This window comes from Peromyscus californicus, unplaced genomic scaffold (genome assembly GCF_007827085.1).
Source record: "Peromyscus californicus insignis strain IS unplaced genomic scaffold, ASM782708v3 Scaffold_5__1_contigs__length_169319896, whole genome shotgun sequence".
Classification (NCBI taxonomy): domain Eukaryota; kingdom Metazoa; phylum Chordata; class Mammalia; order Rodentia; family Cricetidae; genus Peromyscus; species Peromyscus californicus.
Genome location: NW_026294573.1, coordinates 9,671,586 through 9,692,039, shown reverse-complemented (window position 1 = coordinate 9,692,039; position 20,454 = coordinate 9,671,586). Strand labels below are relative to the sequence as shown.

Below are 20,454 nucleotides of genomic sequence, written 5' to 3'. Positions count from 1 at the left end.
GCCGTGTGAGCTGTTTTCCAAACGGACAATGACTCCACACTCGGCCGCTCCCACATAATCCCAGCTCTCGGATGGCAGCTGGACCGTCCAGTCCTGCCCTGTCACTCAGGCAACCTTTTGTCCCTTTACGAAGCGGGTCATCCGGCCACACAGGCGCGGCTACTCCCCACTAACACCCTTGGAGGGTCACCCGGGAGGGAACTCTGGGCACCGGCTTCGCCCACCCGACACGCCCGCACCCGCATCGGCTCCTGGACCAGCAGGGGGCGCTCGAGTGTCTCCGTCGCTCCGCCAGCATCTCCCGCCCCCTCTGACGGACTCGCCTTACTATTGGTCGTCCTTCCCAAGATCTTCATCTCGATTGGTCGTCTTCCGCGTCGGTCTCGGTTGCTGGGCGGGCCGGAGTGACGCGCGGCGCTCTAGCTCGGGGCGGTGTCCCGCGCCGGCGGCTTCGGGCGGAGTTTGGCGAGCTGCGACGCGGTGTAGTCAGACGGCAGTGGACCTGGGAGGAGACAGCTCGCGTCCGAGCTTCTCTCTGCTCCTTCGCCGCATCCACCGCCGCGCCCCGGCCTCCCGCCAGTCCTCGATGCAGAGTTGGGCGGCCGCGTGATGGGGTTGCGGAGCGGCGCCCTGCGGCTCCCGGCGGCCGCTGCTCGCGCTGAGGTGCGTCGGTGCCCGGCCTCCCGCGCCCCTGCGCGCCGCGGCGTCTTCTGACTCGGCCGGCTCGCCCGTCGGTCCGCAGCGCGGCTGAGGTGAGGAGGCGGAGGTGGGGCGGCTGAGAGGAGGTGGGCGGTGGTGCCGCGGCGCCGGCGAAGGGGGCCGCTCCCGCGGGACAGACTTCGGGCTGGGGTCGGGCCTGGGGAGGGGGTTGGGCGAAGCGAGGAAGCGGCGCGGCCGGCCGGGGTGCGGGGTCCGCGGTGAGGAGCCTCGCCCTCGGTGGACAGCCCTGGCCGGCCGGCCGCGAGCCCCGGGCCCTCGTCCAGCGGCCTGCCGGTCCCCCGCAGTGCCCTGCACCGGCCCTCCGCTTCCCCCGGGCTGCCAGGCCCCGCTCTGTCCGCGGGCCAGCAGAGCCGTCGCTGTCCCGCCGTATCTGCGCACATTGCAGCTCGGGGGGAGCCGGCCCTGCCCGCCTTGAAGCCAGCTGGTCTTTCTCCCCTTCTTTCCTCTCACCCCCATTGTGATTGGCATCAGGGTTCTGACTGGGAATGTGGCAATGCCCCTGTGCCCGATGAAGGTAGGAAAGGGCATCCGGTGGCGCGGAGGGCTCAAGGGCTAGACCGAGGAAGGATGCAAAGGGAGGGGGCTTGTTGGATGCTGGCCAGCAGGGAGGAAGGCTGGTGTGGGCTCGACGTTGAGCCGACCAGGATTACTCTGGCAGCCATATTGGGAGGATGATCTGACAAATCGTTTAGGAGCCAAGTCCGGTTGCTGGAAGGCACCGAGTGACAGCCCTGGCAGCTTTCAGGGTGACTAGCCGCACCAGAAGCCAAGTTGTGGGGGTTGGGAGGCCGCTTGGAGCAAGCCAGTCATTGTTCATGCAACGCAAACCCTCGCCGACTATAAAAGCAAAATTGAGCTCCCAAATCACCTTTTCTCTTTTGTGAATTGCTATACGAGCCTTCAGGGTAAACTGGCTTGAAGATTCCATTCTTGTTGGGATGAAATTCTGTGATGCTGTACTTACCACCGATATCCATTGCTGCTTTGGCTCTCGAAGGCCTGTTGATGCCTTTCCTCTGTGAAGGCCACTTTACCATGTTGGAGACTCTCAGCATATTTCATTACGTGGATAGATTTGCATAGTACCTCAACATTGCGGAGATTAGTAAACTGGAATGTTCTGATAACCGAGAAGACTTGCAGCAGTATTTCTGAGGATGCAGGTTGTCATCGTTGTGGAATCTAGAGGTAGCCTAAATTAGATTGTCAACAGATCTCTTGCTTATGTAGCTCTCTCTCCCTGTTCCAAGCAGCTGTTCTGCCAACACCGAGCATGCTGCTTTGTGTCATGATGTGCCTGTCTTAACCCAGAGAAAGTGGTGATTGGGTTTGAATAACCGTTAAAAAACGATATTATGGGTGATATTTTATTTACAGGCTGTGCACTTGGCTTAGTCATAACAAAATTTTAGCTTGTATTTTCATTGAGAAGTGTGATAGTCTTTTCTAATTTTGTTGATACTGATTATGAAGTAATTGAAGTTGTTAATGTGCTATTTGAGGATGGATTATGAAGATTACGCATACTGGTGTTTTAAAGTACATCTAGAAATGATCAATAACTGGGTTCAGAGTGAGCCTGTAAATGTGTTTTCCTATATTTTGAACATGCACAGGACCTGGGGAGATGGTATGACTCCTGTCTTCTTTATGCCCTTCAATTTAGACTATATATATATATATATATATATATATATATATATATATATATATATATATATATATAGTCTTTCTTTGGCAATGGGTGGGGGCTGGAGATCCAACCCAGGTCTTAGACATGTTAGACAAGCTACCTACTACTGAGTTATATTCCCACCCTCCATTTCCCTTTTTTTTTTTTCTCGAGACACAGTTTCTCTGTGTCGTTTTTTGGTGTGTGTCCTGGATCTTGCTCTATAGACCAGGCTAGCCTAGAAATCACAGAAATCTGCCCAGCTCTGCCTCCCGAGTGCTGGGATTCATGGCCGCCTGGCCCATATTCCATGTTTTAATGCATCAGTTCTTTATTTAAATTTTTTCTATTTTAATTTTTCTGTCTACTTAAGAATAACTATTAAAAACACGTTCCAGTGGTTTTTTTTTTTTTTTTTCAGAGCTGAGGACCGAACCCAGGGCCTTGCGCTTGCTAGGCAAGCACTCTACCACTGAGCTAAATCCCCAGCCCCCAGTGTTTTTTTTGTAAGAGAACTCAACACACTTTATTTTTTTATAATTTTTATCATTAAGCAATCTCTTTAAACTTCAACAGGTACTAGTTTTTTTGGTTTTGATTTATTTTATGTGTGTGAGTGTTTTGCTTGCACTGTGTGTGTGCCTGCTGCCCTCTGAGGACAGCAAGGGTTTGGACCCCCTGGACCTGGAGTGACAGGTGTTGTGAGTCCCCATATGGGTGCTGGGAACTAAAGGAGGGTCCTGAAGAGCTTTCATTTCTGAGCTGTCTCTCTAGCCTGAAGTCAGTGGTTTCTCCAGTACATTAATATTCAAGAAATACAGAATGTCTGTTTTATGATTCCATATCAAAAATAAGAAATAGTTGTAAGTATATGTAAAGAACTGTGATTAAATATAATTTAAGCATTTGATAAAATCAGACCTGATTGTGAATCTGAAGTGAGGAAAGATTTCTTAAGTCTGTATAGATCTTCACTGTTGAATATTTTTCTGGAATTTATCCAATTAAGTACAGTTTCTAAGGCATAGGGCAGACTGTTTCCCATTTCAAGACCAGATATGAGTGCAGTTTTCTTTTTTCTACTAAATTTGTGCAGGGAATAAATTATTGCCCAAGAAAAGTATGCCAACAGTTTCCAAGGCCAAAGCTTTCTAGCCTACTTTTTTAGTTTTGGTCTTGTTCTGTGTACAGAATAAAGGACAACAGTGAGTCTTTGCTGCCTTGTTTTTAAACCCCTTCCCAGGCTACTCACGGTAATAAGCCTTTCCCAGGAGTAAGCATATCCCTGTGGTTCTATACACTGATGTGATAGAATTTCACAGTGCCCTGAAGTTAAAGGTGTATCATCCTTGTTTCACAAAGTTCCCTTTGAAAGAGGTCTTTAGATACCCAAGAGAGAGAATAAATATATACACCTTTATTTTGGTGTAGAAGACATTAAACAGATTTGGCTATGATAGGGAAATCTTGTGAATTTGGATTTTTCTTTTTTTCTTTTGGTTAACAGCTCAGTGACTGATTTGTTCTCATAGTCATTAGAAGATACTCCAGCCCATATATAGATTCAGGTCTTTGTCCTAAAAGAATGTGAGCTCTACCATTTGTACTTGGACTCCATCTTCCTTTATTTTAGTGCAGTTAGTGTACTGCTGCTTATGCTCTGGAAGTTTCTGTGATTTTCAGTCAGCCTTTTTTCTCTTTTTCATGCTGTATAGTATGAATGATTTTGTGATTGTTTGTGGCTGCATATGTGATTCAAGTTAAAAGACTGAAAATATCTGTTGGATACAAGAACTTTTTTTGGTTGGGGGAGCTGAGGACTGAACCTAGAGCCTAGAACTTGTTAGGCAAGTGCTCTACCACTCAGCTAAATCCCCAACCCCATAAAACTTTTAAATTTAATTTTACATTTTAAAGATTTACTATCATGTTGTTTACAACATAGCTTGTCATTCAGTTATATAGTCTTCTGTCATTTACCCCTTTGGTAACTTGGGTACCCTTTGACTTAGTTTTCCCTTCCATTCCAATTTTATTTTATTGTTACTTTTGTGTTGCTAAAGATTGTACCCTGGGCCTCACAGATTTTTCACATCGTCTTGGCAGATGTCAGTAGCTCTATAAATAAACAATAGTAGTAGCAGCAGTAATGATAAAGTATTGTACTGATACTGAGCACTTTCTATATGTCAGACCGTTTTGTAAGCACATTTATTAATTTAATTCATAGGCAACCATACCAACTCCATACAGTTATTGTCCCTATTTCTCATGTGAAGAAACTTAAACATGCTAAATGACTTCCCTACCATCGCTAGATCGAGGTTAGTTATTGTGCTGACTTGCTTAGAGACCACCCTTCCCTTCAGATTGCTTCACTTCTGCTCAAACCCTGGCTTGGTTCTTTTAAGTATTGTGCCACATCTTTTAACATGTCATCACTTTCAGATCTCAGATTGCTGTCCGATCTTAAACCCTGATAACTTACAGTCCTCACCCCTGTAATCTCTGCTTGTGTATTCCCGTGTTCAGTCTCCAAGGCTCTTATTCTCTTCTTTTCCCACACTGTCACGTCTGGGATTCGTTGCTCCAGCCCCTTTCATACAATATCAACGTTGCTGTTTTCGATTCTTTACTCTTCTGAAGGCCTACTATCCACAGGCCAGCTTGAGTCATTCCTGCTATCCATACCTTCTGTTCTTACTCTGTTTTCATGGAGAAGCCTCACAAAGGGCTGGGGATTAATGCTACTGTCAGTGTGGAGTCTCTCCATTTGTCTTTCATGTTTGCTGAAACAGGTCTGCTTGGTCTTCTCAGGATGTTCACAGTGAGTGGCTTAAACTTCCCACTGCCTCTGCTTAGCAGAAAATGTATCTACTACCTCACAAAAAAAAAAAAAAAAAAAAAAAAAAAAAGGCACAGGTTCCTTCAGTCTCCCCCATTCTCTTCTGACAACCCCCCCCCCCCCCCCCCCCCCCCCCGCGCCCTCCTTCTCTTCTTTTCTCCAGCCTGAGAAAGGTTATTCTCTCTGACTTCAGCTAATCCCTTGCCTGTGCTCTGTGTATCACTGGCTCCTAATCTTTTGGAATTTGTTTCATTGGTTGCTCTTATTTCTCCTTCGCTGACTTTCCCCCACTGTTCCTTGAACGTTCCTGGCCAGTTTTACCTTAAGACTCACACTCTGTCTTTAGCCTGAATTGTTCTTTCTCTCTAATCTGCTTGACTAACTCCTTCACCTCTTTCAGATTTTTGCTAACATTTCACCACTTCAACAAAGGCCCCCCCTGGCATAGCTACATATACCACTTCTTCTTGACTTTACTTCCCTCCCTTCTTTTACATTCACAGTAGCTCACTACTTTTAATACTTCTTTGCCTCAATAGAATGATAGGTCCTCCAAGACAGGGATGTACGTATGCATTGTGTTGATTAAACATGCAAAGGTGCAGGTCTTTTCTATTAAAAATAAAACGGTAGGGGACAAAGATCTCGTCTCCATTCCTGTCCCCTTTCTTTTGCTCATCACAGTCAGATATGATGGGTTCAGGCATTTTCACTTTGCCACCCCAGCATGAGTGGTTCTAGATCTCCTACATCTTTGATACTATTCTTGCACAGGTTTCCAGCATGCACGCACGCATGCACGCACGCAAGCAAATGTAAAATGCTTTAAAAAAAACCAAATCCACTGGCTTTTCAAGCTGGAAGTATAGTATAACTGAACTGTTTTCAATGAAAAATATAACTGGTGTGACTTAAATGTGCAATTTTATATAAAGATTAGTGAATATCAGCCCCAAACTCATGGTTTAACCCTGGGGAAAGCCTGCAATACTTGTATTCTGTGTTGTCATTTAAAAGAAACCATATTAAGTTCAAATCCAGTTTATCATGTGATAATTTGCTTCTACATAGAAAAATTGGACCTTCCTTCTTGCCTCCAAAGGTGAGTTATCACCCAGGTATATAGGTGTGATGAGAAGCTGATTTCAGAAATAAGTCTTAATAAATTTGAATTGTCCTTTGTTTAAAATTTGCCACTTTTGTATCATTTTAAGCTGAACTCATTTTCTGCTGGACAGTTTCAGGAATAATTACCATTTATTTTGATCATAGAAGAATGTTAGTGGAATGTTGGGGTTTAAGTGGCAGAATTTCATATCTGCCTCCTCCTTCCTCTAAAAATCTATAGAATATGGCTGGTCATTAAAACTAGTTAACTTCCTAGGTAGATTTAATATTAACTAATCAAATTTTGAATCTTTGAAAAAATTCTATTCTAACTTGCATTTAGAGTAGTTTATTTAAAGCTCATGAACCATAGGGACTATTATTGTTCTCCAATCCATGGGTGCCTCCCCCAAACTCCCAGGCTGGGCATGGAATCCAGGGCTTTGTGCATATGAGGCAGCACTACATACAACTGAACTACATTTCCAACTCCAAACTGTTTCTTGAGGCATTTCTTGATTTCTGAGAAAAAAAAAAAATGTCAGCAGTGCAAAGGAGGATTCTTGGTTTCATAGTTGCAGAGGCAGGAGGACATATGTTTGGTAAGTCTAAAAATTGTATCAGTTTATTTTAGATAGTGGTTAAAAGAAAACAGTTGGGAGCCTGGCTGAGCCTGTTCAGGCATATTGGAAATTGAAACTATGATCTGTCAGAGACTATTCCTGTGCAGGCTGACTATTGGCATTGAGTTAGGATGTAAAAGGCAGCATTACCATCCCACAGAATGACCAAGACCGAAGATCAAGAGTACACACACACACTCACATACACACTCATACACACCCCTCTGTCTGTCTGCCTGCCTGCCTGCCTGTCTGTCTCTCACACACAAATTCTTACATATTTGGAGCCATTTTATAGGTATAGCCATGGTCTTAAAACCTGCTTGGTCTTTATGGAAGTTATTAGATAGAGAAATGCGTAAATGTTACATAAAAAGGAATTTTTTGTTTGTTTGTTTGTTTGTTTGTTTTTTGTTTGTTTTTTTTTTTTTTTTTTTTTTTTTTTGGTTTTTCAAGACAGGGTTTCTCTGTGTAGCTTTGCACCTTTCCTGGAACTCACTTGGTAGCCCAGGCTGGCCTCGAACTCACAGAGATCCGCCTGGCTCTGCCTCCCGAGTGCTGGGATTAAAGGCGTGCGCCACCACCGCCCGGCTGTTTGTTTTTTTGAGATAGAGTATCCAAAAGAGATAGCTTTTGGAGCTTGTCCTGGAACTCACTCTGTAGACCAGGCTGGCCTCGAACTCAGAGATTCACCGGCCTCTGCCTCCTGAGTGCTGGGACTAAAGGCGTGCACCACCACCGCCCAGCAAAAGGAATTATTAAATTTTAATGATTTATTTTTATGTGTATTGGTGTTTTGCCTGCATGTATGTCTGTCAGATCCTCTGGAACAGGAGGCACAGACAGTTGTGAACTGCCAAGTGGGTGCTGGGTAGAGCCACCAGTGCCCTTAACTGCTGAGCTGACTCTCTAGCACCTATTTGTAGTATCTTAATTGGGGCTCTACTACAGAAATTTACTTCATTTTGTGGTATGTTTATTCTTTTTCACATGTGTTGGCACATGCCTTTATTTCTTTTTTTTTTTTCCCAGAGCTGAGGACCAACCCCAGGGCCTTACGCTTGCTAGGCAAGCGCTCTGCCACTGAGCTAAATCCCCAACCCCATTTTGTCTTTTTTTTTTTTTTTTTTTTTTGGTATGTTTATTCTTATGATGTTTTTGGAAACATAGTCTAATTCAGTATAGGCTATCCTTCTACTCCTGTGTAGTAGAGGCTACTCTTAAATCCTGTTTTTCCATCTTCCTGCCTTCACTTTTTAAGTGAATGAGACACCTGGTTAGCTTTTTTTTTGAGGCAAGATTTCATGCAGACCAAGTTAGAACTCACTGTCTAGTCTAGGATAACCTTGAATTCCTGATCTTCCTGTTTTTACTTCCCAAGTGCCATGATTGTAAGTGAGTGCCACTTCACATGCCTTTTTTGTTTGTTTTATTCTTTAAATTACAGTTCATTTTTTGAAAATATAATTCAGTCACAGGCATGGTAGTATATGTCTTTAATCTCAGCACTCAGGAGGCAGAGCAGGAGGATCTTGGTGAGTTGGAGGCCAGCCTAGTTTTGGAAATTCCAGACCTTCCAGGGCAACATGGTGAGGTCCTGTCTCAAAAAAAATAATAAAAGTAAATAAAATAATAAAAAAATTTTTTCCAATGAAAAAGTTCATTGGAAAAGATTGTCTTTTAAGTCCCGTCCCGTGTGTCGTCCCCGTCCGTGTCCCCCCCCCCCCCCCCCCCCCCCGACAGAGTTTCTCTGTGTAGCTTTGGTGCCTGTCCTGGATCTCACTCTGTAGACCAGGCTGGCCTCCGAATTCACAGAGATCTGCCTGGCTCTGCCTCCTGAGTGCTGGGATTCAAGGTGTGCACCACCGCTGCCTGGCTTCTTTTGAATTTCTTAATGTTACTTTATTGCACTAGAAAATTGGGCTAATAATAATTTCTTTTTGAAATAAAAATTACTGAAGCGCAATTCTAATTAGTCTTAATAATAAAAACCCGGAGTCAGATATTGAGGGTGAAAACTAAAAGATAAGAGAAGCAGAGCAGCAGCCACTAGAAACTTCTTACCTCTATGAATCCTCAGACTGAGATCCTTTCTCCACCCACCTTATATTCCTGTCTCCACTTCTCTAATGCTGCGATAAAAGGCATGCACCACTACCACCTGGCTCTGTTTCTCTTTTAGACTGGTTCAATCTCCTGTAGCCCAGGGTAGCCTTGAACTCTTGATCTTCCTGCTACTTCTTCCAAAGTCTTGGGATTAAAGGTGTGTGCCACAACAGCCTGGCCTCTGTGGTTAACTAGTGGCTAGCTCCATCCTCTGATCTCCAGGCAAGCTTTACTTGTTAGAACACAAACAAAATGTCATATAACAAGTTACCTTGGTATAATGAACTCACAATAAAAACTAGATTTAAGGTTGTTGTAAATGGAGGTAGAGTTTTTCTTTCCCGAATGCCCGGTCCCAACTAAACACACAAAAGCTTATATTAATTACAAAATACTCAGCTGATAGATAGCTCAGGCTTATAGCTAACTAGCTCTTACATTTAAATTAACCAATTTCTATTAATCTGTGTATTGCCTTGTGGCCTGTGGCTTTATCGTTCCTCTGGCATCTTGTTTCTCGGGCAGCTGGCTGGTATCTGTCCCGACTCCAACCTTCTCCATCCCAGTCCTCAGTTTGATTGTTCCGCCTAACCTTATCCTGCCTTGCTGTAGGCCAAACAGCTTCATTATTAACCAATGAGAGTAATACATATTCACAACATACAGAAAGATCATCCCACAGCATCTCCCCCTTTTTGTCTAATGAAAAAGGAAAGTTTTAACTTTAACATAGTAAAATTACATATAACAAAACAGTTATCAAGTAAGAATTATAGTTACAATATTCAGCCTATTTGTATTTGACAAAATTAAAGAAAATACTCTATCATCTATCTTACCTTTGTGAGTCCAAAGTTTTGTATATATTTTATCTTTTATCATAACTAAGGAAAACAATTATAACTATTTAGTAGTCTTCAACCCAGAAGGGTGAAATGTTACTTAATAACAGGGACATCAGGCTGCCTGGACAGTCACCCAAGTTTCATCTGTAACACTAGGGCATCCAACTTTGGCCTACAGGCCTAGCATATCTGACAGACATTTCTGAGAAGCAGGAAATTTTGAAGGACTGTTCTACCTTATCTTAGCAAAGTTTGGCAGTCACCTGTTTTGTGTTCTGCTGGTCCAGTTTGAATAGTATCTATCAGCTATTGAGGCAAGGGCACTTTCTTTGCCCACATGGCTAGCTTTTGCCATAAAGAAAACAAACTCGGGGCTGGAGAGATGGCTCAGAGGTTAAGAGCACTGACTGCTCTTCCAGAGGCCCTGAGTTCAATTCCCAGCAACCACATGGTGGCTCACAACCATCTGTAATGAGATCTGGTGCCCTCTTCTGGCATGCAGTCATACATGCTGTATACATAATAAATAAATAAATCTTTAAAAAAAAAAAAAAAAAAAAAAAGAAAACAAACTCCATATAGAGTTTCTTTGATGCCCATCATCTTCTCTGAAGTAGATTTGTACTCCCAGAGCAGATGTGTCTCACTGTCATGAAAAGCCTTAAGTTATTAAACATATTAAATGCAATATTCAGTTGTTTTGAGGTGTTTGAAGACTATCTAAATATATTTGTGTATGACCTTGAAAACATACCTAACATGACTATAAGTTTGACTATTGTAGATAATTATTAATCTGTATTTTTAATTATATATTGTATTTTTTTTTTTTTTTTTTTGGTTTTTTCAAGACAGGGTTTCTCTGTGTAGCTTTGCGTCTTTCCTGGATCTCGCTCTGTAGACCAGGCTGGCCTCGAACTCACAGAGATCCGCCTGCCTCTGCCTCCCGAGTGCTGGGATTAAAGGCGTGCGCCGCCACCGCCCAGCGTATATATTGTATTTTAAAATGAGCTGTATAAGCACAATATTCTAAAGAGTAGAAACATCATACAGCATAACAGAAATAACTTTAAATTTGAATCAATAAACTAAAATCCATACCAATGTAAAATATGTAAGATTAACAGTTGTTTTTTGGATTAAAGCAGATTCAATAATCTACCTTTTTTCTCATCATAATAATCTACCCCTTTTCCCATCATTTCTGTATCATAACTCCTTTTCTTCTTTTAGAAAGAGATTGACTGTGACCAATAACAGTTTGTAACCAGCACCCCTTAAATGAAAACAAACATATATAACCAATATTTTGGGAATATGGGTGTAGTTTTTTAGATTGCTTCCTGCTGATTGGTGGGTGCTGGTAATTTTTGAGGGACCTCAGAAAATCAGGATAATTGTTAAGGCTTGGCTAGAGTATTTTGTGAGGCTGGATCATTTTAGTCAGCAGCAGCCTTGAAGCTGTTTTGGATTTGGATCATCTGGGCCATTGTTATTGGTGTTTGGTTCCCTTGTTCTGAAAATACATAAACTTTTAAAGGTAACATACATATCTATATTAATACAAATATAAACTGTGCATTATACACAAGCCAGCCAAAGATAATTTTTTGTTTTATGTTTGAGCAGGTGTCTTTTCGTTTCTTTAGGTTTATTTTCTTATATCTGTAGTCAGGATTTCAGGGGGTCTTCCTTGGTCAAACTTGATTTTCCTTAACCTAGAATGAATCCATAGCCTCTCATCTATAGAAACAAAAGCATAACCTCTCCCCAAAGTACCATATCTTTTGACTTAAATTTTGAAGTTAATTTTAAAATATGTAGGTTGGTTTAATTTAGTAGCTTTCATAATCAAACTGTCTCTCAGCAGTTATTATTTGCCCATTAACAGTTAAAAAACTAAAGAAAACGGGGGCTGGAGAGATGGCTCAGAGGTAAAGAGTACTGGCTGCTTTTCCAGAGGTCCTGAGTTCAATTCCCAGCAACCACATGGTGGCTCACAACCATCTGTAATGAGATCTGGCACCCTCTTCTGACCTGTAGCGACACATGCAGGTAGAACACTGTATATATAATAAATAAATAAATCTTAAAATAAAATCTAAAGAAAACACAATTAAATATAGACTCCAGACTCTCTGTGTATTTCCCATCTTTATGTGGCTTATCATATTTTTTATTACTTTATTTCTTTTTTAAGGACTTTGCTATTATTTTTAAATCACCTTTTTTTTTTTTTTTTTTTTTTTTTTTTTTTTTTTTTTTTTGGTTTTTTGAGACAGGGTTTCTCTGTGTAGCTTTGCGCCTTTCCTGGAACTCACTTGGTAGTCCAGGCTGGCCTCGAACTCACAGAGATCCGCCTGCCTCTGCCTCCCGAGTGCTGGGATTAAAGGCGTGCACCACCACCGCCCGGCTAAATCACCTTTTTTAATCTATGACTGTTTCTACCCCTTCTCTCTCCTAAGCCTACTCACAGTTTTTAAACATACTGTGACCTGTTTAGAGGCCTTTTTTTGTCTAAATCTGTCCTTACTGGGTATTTTTAACCCTTTTTGTCTATCTGAGCAGAGATCTTAAGTCTGCCACTCAGTGCATGTTTGTACTGTGACCCTTGTGAGACTGCGGGAACCCTCCATGATGCAGCTCAAGCCTGCACACCACAGCCAGCTCATGTGTCTCTGTACTGCAGCCCACATGAGAGACATGAACTATGAAGCAGCTCTTGGCTCCATTTTTGTGTATCTAGAACCCCCCCTCTTTTTTTTAAGCTTTCTCAGGCTTTATGTAGTTGTAAGTGTCCCATGTTGGGCGCCATATGTAAACAGAGGCAGTTTTTCTTTCCTGACCACCTGGTCCCAAATAAACATACAAAAGCTTATATTAATTACAAAATGCTTGGCCGATAGCTCTGACTTATTGCTAACATGCTCTTACATTTAAATTAACCCATTTTTATTAATCTATGTATTGCCATGTGGCATGTGGCTTTACTGGTCCTCTGGCATCTTTCTTCTTGGGCAGCTTGCCCAAGTATTATACTTTGTATATTTTTGCATGTTTAAGTTGTTGTGGGAAAGTTTTTTTTTACTCATTGTATTTATAGGAAAAAATGTAAATGTATATATTATCCGGTGGGGATCTTCTTAGTTGGTAAAGTGCTTACCTAACATGCTTGAAGCCCTGGATTTGAACCACCTCATAGAGGTGTGGTGGCATATACTTATAATCTGAATAACTTAGGAGGTTGGGGCTGGATTATCAGACATTCAGATTTTTTTCATTATGTTCAGCCTGGGCCACAGGAGGCCATGTATTTGAAGGAGAGGGAAAGAAGGAGAGAGAGACAGAGAGACAGAGAGACAGAGAGACAGAGACAGAGAGAGAATATAAATATATTGCTTCCCCAAACGAGTGGCTGTCAGCTTTTTTTAATTAGAAAGGAATTTGATGGTTAACTAACAGGGATATGGTAGGACTGGAAAGAGATTTTTATAGCTAGAAGCTACAGTTTGGTGACTGATTATTAGGTGGATAGAGGAAGCAAGCTTGTATTTGGGTGAGAGATATTTTGACTTTGGTTGTGTGACGTCGAATGAAATGCTGGTAGAATATTTAGGGAGGGAAATTAAGCCTGCTGCAAAATGATTGTGTGATGATGTTAAAGATATTCCTGTTTTAGTTCATAGTTGCAAATCTTTGATGTCAAAAGCAGAGCAAAGAGGGTTCAGTGTTCACTGTTTTATTTCTGAGTCAGAATCTTTGAGTACTTTACCAGTCCCTGGGTAGAACACAAAAAGAGAAACACTTAGAAATATCTAAGTATGCCGGCCGGTGGTAGTGCACGCCTTTAGTCCCAGCACTTGGGAGGCAGAGCCAGGCAGATCTCAGAGCCCTCAGGCAGAGTGTGAGGCCAACCTGGGCTACATAGGGAGTTCCAGGACAGCCAGGCCTGTTACACAGAGAAACCCTGTCTCAAAAAAAAAAAAAAAAAATCAATCTAAGTATTCCACATAACTATCAACATTTTAACTGTCTTATTTTTTCTCTTTCTGGTTATCTGTAAAAAGATGTTTTTGCAGATTTTCTCGACTGAAAAATCATTTTGTTCGGTTGATAAATGATGTCTCTTTTACAATCTCCTTCTCCCTAGTTTTTCTATTTGAAGAAATTAGATGACTTGTTCATTATTTCTTCCCTTATTCTGGATTTGGATGATGTCTTTGATGCGTTATCGAGTTTCTCTTTCCTTTTTGTGTCTTGCAAAGCAGTGAGTTTCTAGGGCTTGATTCTATTCATTTTTCTTTAGGAGTGAGGGCCAGGATACGTATGAGGTAGTGGGTTGGTGCTGCTGTATATGTCCTTTTGTAGGACAGCAAGAAACATGTTGTCAGCCAGGCGCACACCTTTAATCCTAGCATTGGGAGGCAGAGGCAGGTGGATCTCTGAGTTCGAGGCCAACCTGGGCTACAGAGTGAGTTCCAAAGCTAAACAGAGAAACCCTGTCTCAAAAACAAACAAACAACAAACAATGCCCCCCAAAAAACCAAAACCAAAACCAAAAACAAAAAATGTTGTCCTGCTTCTAGTAATGACAGAATGAATTATTGTTCATCTTAATCTGTAATATTTTTCCAACAACCACCCTTTTATGTAATGTGTTTTAGTAACCAATGCTGATTGTGCAGAAAGCCTTTAGGTTGCCAGATTTAGAGAAGAGAAACATTCTGATTTCTTTTGTGTTTATTAGCTTGATTTCTTTTTTTTTTTGTAAAGAATATACAATTGAAAATCGTGAAAATGAATCTTTTTTTTTTTTTTTTTTTTTTTTTTTTTTGGTTTTTCGAGACAGGGTTTCTCTGTGTAGCTTTGTGCCTTTCCTGGAACTCACTTGGTAGTCCAGGCTGGCCTCGAACTCACAGAGATCCGCCTGGCTCTGCCTCCCGTATGCTGGGATTAAAGGCGTGCGCCACCACCGCCCGGCGAATCTTTTAAAAAAGAAGAAATTAAACCAGTTATAGAGGTGCATGCCTTTAATCCCAGCACTTGGGAAGCAGAGGCAGGTGGATCACTCTGTGGAGGCCAGCCTGGTCTACAGAGTGAGTTCCAGGACAGCCAAGCCTACACAAAGAAACCCTGTCTTGAAAAAACCAATAAAATAATAATAATAATAATAATAGTAATAAAATTTACCCTTATCTACTGTTTGGTTATCTTGGAATATTTTATACAAGATATGCTGATTGAATTTAAGACTATACATTTGATTGTGTGTGTATGTGAGTGACAGGATCTTCAACCTCTTACATAGATGAGGATCACCTTTTCTCTCTGATCTTCAGGCAAATTTTATTAGGGTGCACAATATATCACCACATCTTTGATCCTCTTGCCTTCAGTTTCCCAAGTGCTGGGGTTACAGAAACGTCTGCCAGTGCCTGGCTGGTTTTTTGTTTTGTTTTTCTTTTCCCCTCATTATTCTATCTTTAAAGGTGGAAACATTTAAAAATTGACATCTATGTCCTTTGTTGTATCCCTAGTCATTTTTGACAGATGTTTCCTTTGGGACTGACTAAAATGTCTTAAGGTCATGTTGAATTTTTTTTCCCTGAGATATTAGCCTCTCCTCCAGCCCAAGTTCAAAGTGTTTTTTGAAAGGACTAGGATATTCCCTTTGAGGAACTGTTACAGAACAGTACAAGATAGAGTGCTGTCACGTAAAGTTACAGCAGTGTTCTCACTGTGTGTTTGAAGCTGTAAGTACTTAGGAAATACCACTGATTTCTGGAATATTTGGGTCTGTTGTAAGGGAGTCATAGTGAGGAATTGTGAAAGAACACGAGTGGGGTGAGTAAAGGAGTTTGGCCTGAACATGGATGGTGTCCTTTGACTTTGGTCTTAGATTCTTGGAAATGAAGAGTGACACGGAAAGCCATACTTTGGGAAGGATGATTTGGGGGCTGGACTCTTGGTGCATAAGCATGGGTACCTCAGTTTTGATCCTGAGCTGCCCTGCAAAAACTGAGCAGGGCCTCATAAGCCTGTAGCTCTAGTGCTGCAAGGGAAGGAGAAGGAGACAGGAGGATTGTTGGGGTCAGTGGTCTGCCAGCCTAGCAGCAAAACAGTGAGGTTCAGGTTCTATAGATACTGTCTCAAGAGACAGGTAGAACAGGACTCTCATCTTTCTCTTGCATCCACATGAAGTTCGATCTTGAAGCAGAGTTTTGGCTTAAAGCAGTGATTCTTGGTTAGGGGTGAGATTGTTCATCAGGTAAAGATGTCTCACAATCTCAGTTCCATTCCCAGGATCCACATGGTGGATGGAGAGAACCATCTCCCACAAATTGTCCCCTGACACACAAAATAAATCCAATGTAATAAAAAGTTAAAAACAAAAATCTAGTATTTGATGCCTACCTTAAAAACTGTTGAATCCTGGCCAGTGGCCGTCTTATGCTTATTGTTTCTCAGTTCTGTTTTATACAACCCTGCTAAAGGACTATTGAATCAAAACTGGAAGTTCAAGCCGGGCGGTGGTGGCGCACGCCTTTAATCCCAGCACTTGGGAGGCAGAGCCAGGCGGATCTCTATGAGTTTGAGTCCAGCCTGGGCTACCAAGTGAGTTCCAGGAAAGGTGCAAAGCTACACAGAGAAACCCTGTCTCGAAAAACAAACAAACAAAAAAAAAAAAAAACACAAAAAAAAACAAACTGGAAGTTCAAAGGACAGTTCATTTGTTGCAAGAATCCGAGGCATGGATTAGAGTACAGGTAATGAGAAGGAGAGGTGGGAAGGACCTGAAAGCCCAGCATTTAGGAGGCTGAGGCAGAGGAGGATGGAGAAATCAGCCTTCAAATCCAGCCTTGGCTACATAGTGAGACCTTGTTTCCAAAAGGGGGGAAAAGGTGGAAAATTGATAGATTGCTAGTTGGGGAGATAATTGGTTTTTGGACATCATAATAGTTAAAATGATAGTTCCACATCAAAGTTGTGTGGGGATTGAAATGTTGATGTGATTTGTCTTTCTCTTCCTTTCTTTCCCTTCTCCCTTCTCCTCCCCCATATCTATCTATCTATCTATCTATCTATCTATCTATCTATCTATCTATCTATCTATTCATCCATCTGTCCATCTGGTGATAGAACTTAGGTCACTGAGTTACATCCCCAGCCCTTTGAACAATTTATTAGGAGACAAGGTCTTAATTGGGTCAAGTCTGGACTGGTGTTGAGCTAGCAAACCTCATGGCTTAGCTTCCTGTGTAGCTGTAATTACAGACATGCTACTGCACCCATATTGAACTATGTTTTTATTGTAGTTTCCCCTCAATGCTGCATTCTTTTTTTTTTTTTTTTTTTTTTTTTTTTTTTTTTTTTTTTGGTTTTTCGAGACATGGTTTCTCTGTGTAGCTTTGCGCCTTTCCTGGATCTCACTCTGTAGACCAGGCTGGCCTCGAACTCACAAAGATCCACCTGCCTCTGCCTCCCTGAGTGCTGGGATTAAAGGCGTGCGCCACCACCGCCTGGCAATGCGGCATTCTCTTGTGTGTGGTGTATGTCAGGGGGATAGTACTGAACTAGTGACTATAGCATATGCAACATTAATTGGGAAATAACTCTAAGCTTTCATTTGATAAATGTGACCACAGAAGTATTTGCTATATTAAGAATGCTTCAGTTAATATAAAATAAAATAAAAAATTGCAGCACATGGTATATTAAAAGATTAATATAAAAACATTGTAGTAACTTGAAACAAAAACAAGAATCATCAAACCTAGCAAGAACTTACACAGGTTGTTTCCCTAACCTTTAATGGATACTGAGCTCTTACACCAGATACTGTTTTAGGTACTAATACATATGACAGGAGATCTCTGAGCAGTTTGGACTGGTGTGAGAGATAGAAAAAGAGAAGACATTTCCCAAAAGTAAAAATTTCAAATAGTGATTATATTGTTAAGAAAAAAACATTGGGCCAGTGGTGGTGCACGCCTTTAATCCCAGTACTTGGGAGGCAGAGGCCGAAAGTTCTCTGTGAATTCAAGACCTGCCAGGGGCACATAGTGAGTTCCAGGACAGCTAGGGCTACACAGAGAGACCCTGTCTCAATAAAACAAAACAAAACAACTAGAAGAAGGAAATTGTGTCTGGTACTGGAAACCTAGTCAGTTCTACCCCAGGTTAGAGGTAGAAGTTCTTGCAGAGAACCTACAAGTGCCACTTACTAGACCAGTATATTCCTTCATTATATTCTAAATATTCATCCTCATACCCACAGACTAGTGCAGTTCTCACCCTCATCAAGGGAACTTCTCCTTGCAACAGATGGAGACCATTAGAGAAAGCTACACTGATGAAAATAGTTTGGTGGAGCCCAGTCCCAACTGATGTATCTACGACACAACTCCTGCATCTAAGTAAGGTTCAGGAGTCATTGTGGAAAGGGGGCAGAAAGACTGTAAAAGCCAGAGAGCAGGGAGTTTGCTATGAGGTTTTTGTCTCCTAGAAAAGTCAAAGAGGCTACATCCATGAAGTCTGAACAATATAGCTTTCTAAACATAAGCTGAAGAGGGATGACACCAAGAGACGTTTTGTTTTGTTTTTGGGGTTTTCGAGACAGAGTTTCTCTCTGTGTAACAGCCTTGGCTGTTCTGGAACTCACTTTGTAGACCAGGCTAGCCTCGAACTCAGAGATACACCTCCCCCTGCCTCCTGAGTGCTAGGATTAAAGGTGTGCACCTCTGCACCTGGCTCACCAAGAGACATGTTGACATTTAACTGTGGGCGACTAGACAATGCTGAGAGCAGGCGAAATAATATTCATAAGGGAAGAGCACACCAATTGATTATCTAGTACCAAATGGTCAGCCCTGAAAACTCAGAGAAGTAACGTTATACAGAGCAAGTGTATTTATATGTTTATGAATCCGAGAGTGTGTGCACGCGAATAACAAAGAAAAAAGCTATGAATTTAAAAGGAGATGGAGTGTGGGAGGCGGTGGAGGGAGAAAAGAGGAGTAAAAATGACATAATCTCAAACATTTTAAAACTCATTTACCTTATTTATACACCTTGAAATGTAATTTCTCAGTGGTTCAAAATTGATCATGGTTTCAAAAACGTAAAAAAGATGTGATTCAGTTCTGATATGGGAACTGTTTTTTTTTTTTAAATATTGGTCAGATTTTAAAGTTATGTTAGGTTCTCTGATATTTAAACTCAAATACTTTTCATTTTTCACCTTTTGTATGTTTCTTCTTGAAGATGTTTTTGTAATGAATAAAAATTTCTTCCTGGATCAAGAGATGGGTTGTTTCTTTTGGAAATTATTTATGGCTTACTTTTTGTTTATTTTCTTCCCTATGAGATTGCATTGATTTTGGTCTGTGGAGAGAGAAACTTTCTCTGACATGTTTGTGTTTTCCCTATGGTCTCTTGCCGTAGTGAACCGTAGTGATTTGATTCACTAGCTCACAAGTCCCTGGCAGGTGTCCTTATTGTTGTTCAGGGGCCTTGAGGGTCAGAGAGAGGCATCTGTCGGATATTGTCATAGGTAAAAAAGCTTGGTATGTGGTTAAAGGAGCAAACTAGAACGTTCTTTGTTCTTTATTGTTTAAGTGTCATGGAACCAAGTGTTTCAAATTGTCAAGTAGAGGAAATTCACCAACTTTCCCTAAAGTAATAAATGATGTTTTTACTGGGGTAGTGGTGGTGGTGGTGTATGCCTTTGATCCTGGCACTTGGGACGCAGAGGCAGGTGGATCTCTGAGTTTGAGGTCATCCTGTTCTACAGAGCTAGTTAAACCACTATTTTAAAGGAATTCCCTCAATGAACAGATATTTTTGTTTTTTATATTACTGGAGATTGACCTGAAGACACACAAAGATTGACGCCTGTTATTTTGCAGGTTATTTTTAATTAACCAGTTAGAGACTTTTTAGGGTTTGAGAAAGATAATATAATAAGAAAAGGAACTTCCATTTGTACTGCTTGGTAAGTTCCTGTTGGGAATGTAAGATTTGTAGAGGAGGAAAAGGATAGGCTTTTATGAAACAGAACTGCCAGCGCTCATGAGCCAGCCTGTGTGTCTCTTCATTCTGACGACCTTGTGTACAATGTTTCTCTTTTAAAGGAACTTTGAACATAACTTCAAAAGAAGATTTGATCTTTATTTCTGGATTGCATCTGTAAGGACACCAGAATGTCGGGAGCCTCAGTGAAGGTAGCTGTTCGAGTGAGGCCCTTCAATTCTCGAGAGACCAGCAAGGAATCCAAGTGCATCATTCAGATGCAAGGCAACTCGACCAGTGAGTACAAGTTGTTTTCTGTCAGTGCATCTCTTCCCTTCCCTTCCTCCTTCTCCATGTGCTCCGAATACATGAGGGTCTGTGTCCTAACACTCTGAACCTTGCCATTCCGAAGACCTAGTGATTGTTTTCCACTTAGGACTGTTTGTGCAGCACTCACATATGGACTGCTTATTTCACTGTATAATTGAGAGAACCTGAATAGCTTAAGTAATTTAGCTAGTGTTG

At 41.7% G+C, this 20,454-nt stretch overlaps 1 protein-coding gene across 15 annotated transcripts in view; it reads left to right on the top strand.

The window, feature by feature from the left end:
* The first annotated feature begins 430 nt into the window (after window positions 1–430).
* Kif1b (kinesin family member 1B) overlaps window positions 431–20,454 on the top strand; it is a 145,809-nt gene continuing 125,785 nt past the window's right edge. For 7 of the 15 annotated variants that reach the window (XM_052717438.1, XM_052717444.1, XM_052717448.1 and 4 more), the window contains exons 1-2: window positions 453–752; window positions 20,052–20,226. In XM_052717438.1, the coding sequence (XP_052573398.1) occupies window positions 20,121–20,226 (106 nt within the window). In that variant the 5' untranslated portion in view covers window positions 453–752; window positions 20,052–20,120. Of the gene's footprint in view, window positions 753–20,051; window positions 20,227–20,454 lie in introns of all 15 variants that reach the window. The other 8 variants (XM_052717449.1, XM_052717446.1, XM_052717445.1 and 5 more) reach the window with 2 other exon arrangements.